Source organism: Alternaria arbusti, assembly GCF_024043155.1.
Source record: "Alternaria arbusti strain BMP 1465 chromosome Unknown scaffold_1, whole genome shotgun sequence".
NCBI classification, from domain to species: domain Eukaryota; kingdom Fungi; phylum Ascomycota; class Dothideomycetes; order Pleosporales; family Pleosporaceae; genus Alternaria; species Alternaria arbusti.
The window spans coordinates 3480631-3490215 of record NW_026249941.1 but is presented as its reverse complement, the minus strand read 5'-3'; the positions used below and the strand labels follow the sequence as shown (position 1 = coordinate 3490215).

The 9585-nt window shown below is 53.8% G+C and overlaps 2 protein-coding genes across 2 annotated transcripts; one reads left to right on the top strand and one right to left on the bottom strand.

The window, feature by feature from the left end:
* Positions 1 to 346: 346 nt before the first annotated feature.
* Positions 347 to 1594, top strand: J4E86_001269 (uncharacterized protein; the record flags this gene model as incomplete). Its single annotated transcript, XM_051441839.1, has 4 exons — positions 347 to 526; positions 576 to 1034; positions 1085 to 1323; positions 1375 to 1594. 4 exons carry the CDS (start codon positions 347 to 349, stop codon positions 1592 to 1594), a joined length of 1098 nt encoding a protein of 365 aa, XP_051308010.1.
* A 3389-nt stretch (positions 1595 to 4983) lies between these two features.
* Positions 4984 to 8566, bottom strand: J4E86_001268 (uncharacterized protein; the record flags this gene model as incomplete). The annotated part of the gene is made up of 3 exons (XM_051441838.1): positions 4984 to 5066; positions 5117 to 8422; positions 8482 to 8566. 3 exons carry the CDS (start codon positions 8564 to 8566, stop codon positions 4984 to 4986), a joined length of 3474 nt encoding a protein of 1157 aa, XP_051308009.1.
* Positions 8567 to 9585: the final 1019 nt, after the last annotated feature.

The window sequence follows — 9585 nt, the reverse complement described above, 5'->3', positions numbered from 1 at the left end:
GGTTCCACCAACCATCCTTCGAGATGGGACTCATTTCAAAACCTCCGAGTCTGGAATGTCAAGCAGATTGTCGCTTGCTGGGCTGTGATCGATGCTAACAACAGGAAATCCCTGGAATCCTTGCACGGGGATGCGCAAATGTCATCTAGACCTCGTGCCGCTTCGCACTTTACGGCGTTTCTTGTTCGTCGTTTCTTCCACCCACCACCCCGGTCATTCAGTGTAGAGTGCCGGAGGCATTCGTTCGTTCGTTTCTTAACTTTGTCGGTCTGCGACTACATCTCACTCTTTACGGTTTCCTTCATTTCGCTTCTATGCCGCATCCCGTTCCGACCGCTGGGAAAACATGATCCGCCGGAACCACGATGATTCGGGTCACCACTACGTGGATCCTTCGCTCGAGTTGAACATTGGGCTATGGGCGTTGTTTGCTGGTGCATCACTCTTCCTGGCGCTCCGGATATGGATCAAAGTCACTCGTCGCCACGGTCTCTGGTGGGATGACCACATCCTCCTCGTTGCATGGGTAAGGCACCTGTTGGGCTTACAGATAGTCGTAGCTGATCGTGTAACAGGTCTTGCTTGCTGTCAACAACGCCATCATCACAACCGAGTACGCCACAGGCTATGTGACCGACACATGGGACGATCGAATGCACATACTCATCAACATTACTTCCTGTGGAACACTGATCAACCAATCGCTCACCAAAACTGCCTTCGCCGTCACTTTGCTCAAACTGACTAAGAACTGGGGCCAATGGATACTATGGTTCATCATTGGCAGCATGAATGCATACATGATTGCCAAAGTCATTCTTCAATGGGCAAAAGTGTGCGGCAAAGAATCCTACGACGTCTGGTACCGGTTGGACTTCTGCCTCGATTCAAAGTTCAGGGATGATTTCAAGGAAGGCGGCAACGTATACAACATCATCATGGACTTTATTCTCGCAGTCTTCCCCTGGGTCATCACGTGGAACCTCGACATGCGGAAGGTGGAAAAGATTGGGCTTTGTGTTGCCATGAGTCTGGTGCGTTGCTTCAAGTATGCCCTTATAATCCACCGCTGACTTTGGAGTAGGGAATGTTTGTCGCGATCGTATCTGCTGTACGCACAGGCTGGAAGGACGAGGGCAACGTGAAGGACGAGTGGTACTTCTGGCGCAACGCTCATTCCAACATTTGGTATTCTTCGGAGATCGTCGGCACCATCATTGTTCAGTGTATACCCGTGTTGCGACCTCTCCTCCGGGACATCAAGACTTCCCTTACATCGAAGAAGCTGGCCTCCACCGCAGAAGGAACAAGGCGACGCAGCCGGTACGTCCTTGTCTTGTACTGTCGTCGTCGCAAAACGCTAACATCACACAGAGCTCCATCCCTTTTCGGCTTCGGTTTCGGCCCCGGCCCAACCATCGGCACCAAATCCACGCACAAGGCGCACATCTACTCCGATGGACGAACCACCCTTAACGATACGAAAAGCGAGAGCTCTCCCGATTCTTGGGACACGCAGGGTATCTACCAGAAAAGAGAGTTTGAGTTGACTACCATGGAGGTCAAAGCGCAGAAGGGGAGCGAGATGGTGTAGATGGATGTAAATACGTTGGTCACCTACGGGCGGGTAATAGCTAGGATAGAGAATGGAGACGCTTCGCTGCGATCTATGTATGCGTTTCATGGAGATTTTGAGTGATACGAACGATACGGTTGTTACGGTCCATATGATGATCAGGTAGCGATATTCGAGGGCTGGCTTGGAAGTTACGATGCAGCATCGTTGGTAGTCGCTGAGTTGCGCAAGTCTTGCGCTCGATCGTTTGGCGCTTTTCGCCTTTTTTCTTTGTACATATTTGAGATGGGATCTGAACTACCTGTATCGTAGTTTGGTAGCTTCAATGAACCAGAAATAGCATTTCGTAATGTTCTGGAAGAATGCATCAACCCTCCCTGGATATCAACCCGTTCCTCTCTTCGCCATATCTCTCCATCCCATTCCGTCTCAACCCACGCGCAAATCCCACCATCATCTAATACTTCTAACCAGCTCCCTAAGATCGCCACCTTCAACCCACTTCTCCTCCCCTCCACCGCCAACACCCAATCCACCACCACCTCCTCCACTAACACCCCACCCTTCTCCTACGTCGCCCACCACCCTCGCCGGCTGACCGCCCACCACAGACCCCGACGCAATGACCATGTTCGCTGGTACAACCGTATGTGGTAATATCTTGACGTTTTCCTTAATGATAGCAAAAGGACCGATGTTGCAGTGATGCCCGATGTGCACATGAGAAGAAATGGAGATAGCCTGAACAGTCGAGTTTGGTCCTGCCATCATTAGGTTAGTATAACACAACGTACATCATACCCAGACGTCTCGCATGACAGTCCTCGAAAGCAGACATCAGAATCCGAACAAAACGTACCAACAAAAACATTATCCCCAATCTTCATCGGATAATAATGCACCTGGCCCCTACTGATCCTGCTCGGCGGCTTAATCACGCTTCCCTGGCTGATGACCGTACAGCGCCCTATGCTGATGCTCGTCGGCGTCACGTCCTTACCAGACGAAGAAGGTGCCGAGCGTGTGGGATGCAGGTCGCCGCGCAGTTGCACGTCGGCCATGATGACGGTGCGCCCGCCGAGCGTGATGTTGGCAGTACCGGTGATCGCGCTGCGGCGGGAGACTTTGTTGCCGGAATCCTGGGGGTGGTGTTAGTGAGGAGGGCCATGATTTAGGAATTTGGTGGAGTGTGGAAGTGGGAGATGCTATGATGATGGGGTGTGGAAAGATGTGTATAATGTTTTTCTGGTGTTTTGTTGATGCGGAAGGGGAGGAGAGACATACGGTCTCGATGTATTCCCCCTTAGGAGCGGCCTTACGCGCTGCTGGGCGCGACATCCTGACAACCGATATGCTTCTTATTCTCTGCTATGCTTTCTGTGAATCGAGTGTGATGATAAATAGGCTATGTGTTGAAACAGAGACGCGAATGTGGTTGACGTGAAAGAGCGATCTGTAGCGGAAGGTGTACGCGACCCAAGCTCCGAATCTAGCCAATCAACGCGTCGCAGCTAGCTCTTCGCGTACGCATGGCAGGTAGTCGCGAATGACAGCCCTTACACCTCGTTTTTCTGCCCACGGAGAATTCGTAAACGAAGGATAGTGAAGGCTGCGGGTTCGGAGGGCTGAGAGTACCGTAGAGCTTTGTAGCCGACACATACTGAAGTCTCTTGCACAGCAAGGCCATGCTATCCACACCTAGCAAGTACCGCGCTCTCACAGTATACACCACAAACACACTTCATATCGCATACCAGGCTCCAATTTCCATCCACATATTCCCACTCCACACTCACCAATCGCAACCTCACCCTCAGCCTCACCCCCATCTCACATCATCGGCCCTACCACCCCCAACACCATCGCTCAACACACTCAAAACGTAACACATCCCAAGACCGGCCTCTCACCCCAATCAATCCCCCATCCTCTCAATCCAGGAACAGCAACACTCCCCCGATCCCTCCTTCCCCAGCCCACCCTGACCCTGACCCTGCCCACTATCCTTGACTGACCCTGTACCCTGCGCCGTCCCTCCATGTCATGTCCGCGCTATTCCCATGCGCATACCCAATCCCATGATCACTCCGGAGTTACCTCCGACACCGTACACGTTTTTTGCGGCTGGCGCACCGGCTGCATCGCCGCCAATGGTGCCGGCCGTGTTCCATGTCATCCGAGCGCATCCGGGGGATTGATGGAGACTCGCACGCTCGTATGTACACGTGGTGTGTGGTTGCATTTAGGTTAGTGCGTTAGTGCTTCGATCTGCGTACGAGTGGTTTTACGCGTAGGAGCTTGGCGAAGGCGGCGGCGGCGCTGCGTGGTGTGTTTGGGTTAGAGGAGTGAGGCTGTGAGGCTTAGTGTAGCTTGGGCTGGGCGCTGGGGTAGTGTGAGCATCGAGGTGTTGGTCATCGGGATGGCGGATTGGTTGGGGGCTTCTTGTGGTGTAGTCTACCGTGTAGATGTGCGCGGAGATGAGGACATGTTTAAGTCATGCAATATGTCTTTTGGTAGATAGATTTCATTTTGTTGAAGGGTCCAGATCTTGATCTTGCTCAGGTGGCTTTTGGCTATCTTTAGGTTCAAAACGGCGTCGCCGCTGCTTGGTTCGAGAGCAACGCCGCAGTTGTAAGCCACCCGCTAAGATGGTGACACAGCACAACGAACGAATCAGAATGCTTGGTGAACCTGAATCTCATGTAGGGGTTGCACCGGAGAAGGCGGTTGAAGTATCAGCGGCATATCGCGGACTCACAAGGCATACTGGAGTTTGGGGGTGGTAGGTTTTTCATTCGTGATGCAGGTATTCCCTAGCTGCGTGATCAAAATTGACTTTTTGACCCGTTGTCCCATTTACGCCGCCCATACCCTATACCCAGATTGTCGTAAAGGATTGTTCATAGTATCATCTTACTCTGCGCGTGTTACAGCCACCGCCGGGTCAGACACGATTGCTCGCCAGCAACGTGCCTCGATACGTAGCGCCATGTGTACAAATTCCTAATAAAACCCGAAAAATCAAGATGAGAAGGAACGCCCTGCGTCCTGTCCCCAACGCCTGAAATGACAAAAATGGGAGTAGTATTGGCAGCGATGTCGTCAAAGGTGAGTAGACGGATGGTGACTGCACGTATCTCTGGAACCATCCACACCGGAATAATATGTAACTGGAAGACGCGGTGCTTTAGCTGTCGCTAAGCAACCGAAGCAGTGCGTTTGATCCAGATCAACGAAGCAAGCTGTACAAGAAGGCCCATCAATGAATGAGGGTGTGGTCGTTTGGGAATGTCGTGACCCGATGGAAATTTTGTGTAAAAAGGGTATCCGAGAGGCACACACGGTGCAGTAGGCATATCGACAGCCGAAGAAGTCTAGTACTATACAAGCTCGAAGAAGGCAGATGATTACTGGATATGAAGCGAGTTTTCTGCTCGCTGACTGATGTGCTGGGCATGCGCCTCGAGTGCACGAGCTTGGACATGGGTTACTACTGTCATATTAGCAGACGTTGTACAGGTTTTGAGCAGGCAGACTCACCAGGCCAGACAGCGGCCTTTGACAGCATGTAAGCCGTCACCATCAGCAACTTGGTTCCGTAACCGCAGTGCCCGAGGTTGGAAAGACTACCCAGCATCGGTAGGTTGTTGGACGATATGTCGTAAGCCAGCTTCATATCAGCATGGTGGAGGATATCAGAGATTTTCTGTAGCAGCTTAATGTCTTCCTCTTCAAGGAGTACAACAGCTGGCACGCCCGCAAAATCAATATCATCTCTACCGAGCACACCCATGTGACGGCCAACACGGTCTTGCACAGTTGCAACCCATTCAGCAAGGACTTGAGCGCAATCGAAAGTACACAACGCGGATGAGTTGGGAAGCTCTCGAGCCGTGAAGTCAGCGTACGAGGCACCCAGTTTGTCTGCCATGGAAAGGGAGTCAGCAGCGTAGAAAGCGGCCTTTCGGAGATGCCTTTCGCGTTTGGACGACTGAGAGTTGGAGAAACCGTTTGCCGCATTTCCGGGACTGACGTGGTCCTGTGAGCCCATTTGGCCTGGAGAACCTGAGTTGAGATCCATCGATGCAAACCTCTCAGGTGTCCCGTCTGCTTGGCCGACGATATCAATGCCTCTGGCGAGTTCGTTCGCCATGCCGTCAAAATCGCGCTGCCACAAGAGCTCCTTCGCGCGACCAAGGTTGACGAATAGCCTGACATAGGCCAAGTCTAGTAATGGGATACAGTCGGCGGAAAGAGGACCAAACGGACTGGGGCGCTCAATACTGTGGTTCGGGTTGGCTCTCCACGCGACTTGCCAGGCCTTGAGAGCGGGCTCCACCTGAGCATGCATGGCCTCTGTCTCCTGGGCTTTCCACAAGCGACCGTTGTGTCTGTTCCGCGTTTCCCAAATGTAGACGTGCATGGCATTGATCAGCACATAGCAACCGAATGTGCTAGGCCGGATGTCGCTCTCAGAGGGTCCGTTCATTGGCTGCCCGCCTGCAAATGCCTGGGGGTAGGAGTTTCGCATCCGTGAGGTGGTATTCCGCGAACTGGCTTCGAGAAGGTACGTCATAGCCGAGATGAAAGACAAACCGCGTTGCTGAGCGATCATTGGTCCGCCCATAGCCACCCACGTCTGAGGGTTGTCAACAGACCAGAGATCCTCTTCGCAAGGTAGGTCTAGATGTATCTCTGAGTTCAATATGCGTGGAGAATGCGCGTAAGCGGATACAAGCAGACTCGACATGGAGAAGATAGCAAAGTAAGTCCTCTTACGCTCTTCGATCTTCTTCCACTGGATCCACTGAGCGTGCTCGTCCACACTATCTGCATGCTGGCCAAACTGCGAGCTCGATTCGTCGGACATGTCCACATTGTCGCCATTAGTATGATTGGGTGGACTGGAAGAAGTCTGCTCTGGAGCGGTTGGCTTATCCAAGCCAGCAGCTTTAGCAAGGCTTACAAGTGCTGCGCAATGGGTGCTCGCAACCTCAGCGGCCTGTCTATCGCCACAGCTGTGACCGAAGATGAGGTTGAGCAACATAGCTTGCACTAACCAGAGTGGTGGTTTGTTGATGTGGTCGTTTGCGGCATTCGACCCGTTGACAGCCGAGAGTCCAGCTTTGCGGCGCTCATCAAGGTAGAATAGAATCAGTTTCTTCGCAGCCTCAAACAATTCCTTTGCGACATTCTGCTCATATTCGTACAGAGCACCTATCGCGGCCATGGCAAGGATGAGACAGCCGCCGCCACCAACCATGGTATCTTGGCTGTAGTTTCCGGCCGAGCGAAGTTGGTATGTGTACGCCGGGGTATCAAAAGAAAGTGTGGGGATGTGCAAGAAAGGTAAGTGCGGGTGGAAGTAGTGGATGTACGCATTGACGTAGCGCTGGATGTCGACAGTGCTAGGGAGTATACCAGCCTGGGCTGAAGGTTTCCCGGTACCATTGGACAGAGGCGAGCTGACTGCGGGTTGCGAGAATCTCCGTTGAGCTCCATGACCGTAGCCCATGGCTTGAGTCAAGTTGAACATCATAGCCTGCCGCGTAGAGTCTGTAATGGTTTCAGTGGAAAATGATGAGACAGAACTGTGCCTTGCGCTGCCGTTGAATGAGGAAGATGATATGCTGCGGGCATCAGAAGCGAAAGTCATGGGCGTCTGAAAGTACTGATTCGGCATACCGGGTATACCAGCTGAAGGGCTCATGGCCACTAAAGGAGGTGGAGTAGACGAGTAAAAATCGTTCTGAACGCCCTGATCGCCTAGCTCTTGTGAAGTGTTGTTGTTCATCATAAGCTCAGGGAAGACCGGAGCCATGGCATCGAGTGTGAAGGCGGTTGGGTTGATGCTGGTGTGCGCGACTAGAGGGTTGTGCCACATGGCTGCTGAGTTTTGTTGGCTTGAGCCGTCCAGCATCATGTCGTTGAAAGCACCCTGACTCGCAGTGCTGATGGCCGATGGCGAGGAGCCGTCAAGAGCCGACTCGTTGGCTCCGGTGAAGACCATGTTGCTGTCGATGCCCATACCCCAGCCGAAATCGTCTTCCTCAATAGGATTGTTGCCGGCGAAGGGATTAGCGAATTGCTTGAAGGGCGATTGTGGAAGTGCGATGCCTGCGTTGAAGTGGTGCAGCTGGTTCGGGTTAATCGTAGAAGCCGCTGACGAGCCGAAGAACTTCTCGAGCTCACGGTCATCAGAACCAGCCATGCCTGGGATGGGAGCCGTGCGAAGACCGCCACCCATACCGAATCCCATGTGGGTGTCTAGTCTTGGTAGACCGTGAGACTGGCCATGGTGGCCGGCAGCTGTCGACATGCCCCTGTAGTCGAACTGACTAATTCCCGATAGGCTCGAATGGTGTGAATGACCTGGGTGGCCTCCCCTGCCGCCAGCTATCGAAGTTCCATGTGTGGCGAGGAAGCTGTTGAGGGCGGTCGGGTCGATGTGACTGATGGTGTTTGCGCGTGGCCTCATGACATTGCCCTTGGCGCCGCCCGCATTACTTGAGACTGAGTTCTTGCGCACACGGGCGGCAGGGTTGGGCGGCAGGCCGGTTGTGCTTTCCCTACGTCCATTGCGGGGTCTTGTATTGGTCGCGCCTTGTTGGTGGAGCTTCTGCTGGTGACGTAGGAGGAGGTCGCGTCGCGCGAAGCATCTCGTACACTGGGGGCACTCAAAGGGCTTCTCTTTTGTGTGGGATCGTTCGTGGCGCTTGAGGTGCTCTAGGCGCGCGAATGAGCGTGTACAAGTCGCGCATACGTGCGGCCGGGGCTTGTCGTTCTTGGGCGGAGGGAAGGTCTGGACGGTGGGCGAGGTTGCGGGCTTGGCTGTAGATGCGGAAGCTGCGATTAGCGATCTTTGTCAGTCATGATGGTGTTGTGTAGCAGTCGCTCCTACTCACAGTTGCTGGCGCTGCCTGAACCGTTGGAGTCGTCGCCCGGCGAGGTCGCGGGGCCTGGCAGGCTCGTGCTTTCCACTTTCGCCATGATCATGTATCGGATTGGCCAAACACCAATCACGTCCACAATCGTGTCGAAGATACACCCGCCTCAAGGTGACTGGAAGCGGACTACTGGTAGTACTGAAATGAGAGCTGTCTTGGATCGAGCTCGTTGCAGCTCGCGGGGCAGCAAGCTCTCGGAGTAAACAAAGAATCTACTGAATCAGAGGCTGCCAACACACACAAATGTCAGCGAATGATGAGTTACGACCAGCTGGAGCAGACGAAAATACCTTGTATAGGCCTCTAAGGTGGAAAGAGCGTCTAAGAGCTTGTTTACGCAGCGTCTCGTGGCCGCAGCTCGTAGCAGTGGGATATCAAGATGGAATTGGATCTTGGGATGACAATGCTAATGTACAGCAAAAGCCAATTGATAGCTGCAGGGGACCTTGGTTGAAGTGGTCGGAGGCAGGCAAGCTGGGTACCTGGCAAGGGCTCGCAGCAAGAGCAAGCCTACGCTGAGGGAAGAAAGGTACCAGGAAAACGGACGTGTGATGTAGTTGGATCGGTCCGTACATAGGTCGGCGTGCGTACGTGTCTACCGCTGGTCCCGGAGAGCGTGAAGCCAGTGCGGGAGGCCTGTGGTCAGCAGTAGCAGAGGCAGTGGCAGATGGTGGAGCTGGTTGAGCACGAGGGTCCAGCCTTGATGTAAGCGTCTGTACCAGCGGTGCTTGCTGGAGGCGCCGGCGGCTTTTGGCTGGTACGGCCCAAAAGGCTAGATTACAGCGCAGACACAACCTTCGGTCCCGGGCAGAGCAATTGGGCGACGACACAACGATTGGTCGGAGGTGCAGAGGGCAGGCCGAGTCTGGGGAATCGGGCACGGGCCAAGGTTCGCGGGACGATGGCTATTACAACGAGCAGCGAGAGTCAGGAAGCACGCAGAGCAAGTCGCACGCGGTCGAGCTGTGGCGAGGGAGCTGGAGGTGTCGAGATCAGGCACAGCGACGGCGACGGCGGCCTCGTCGAATTGTAAGCAGATCCCCAGACTTCACGGCTCGTAAA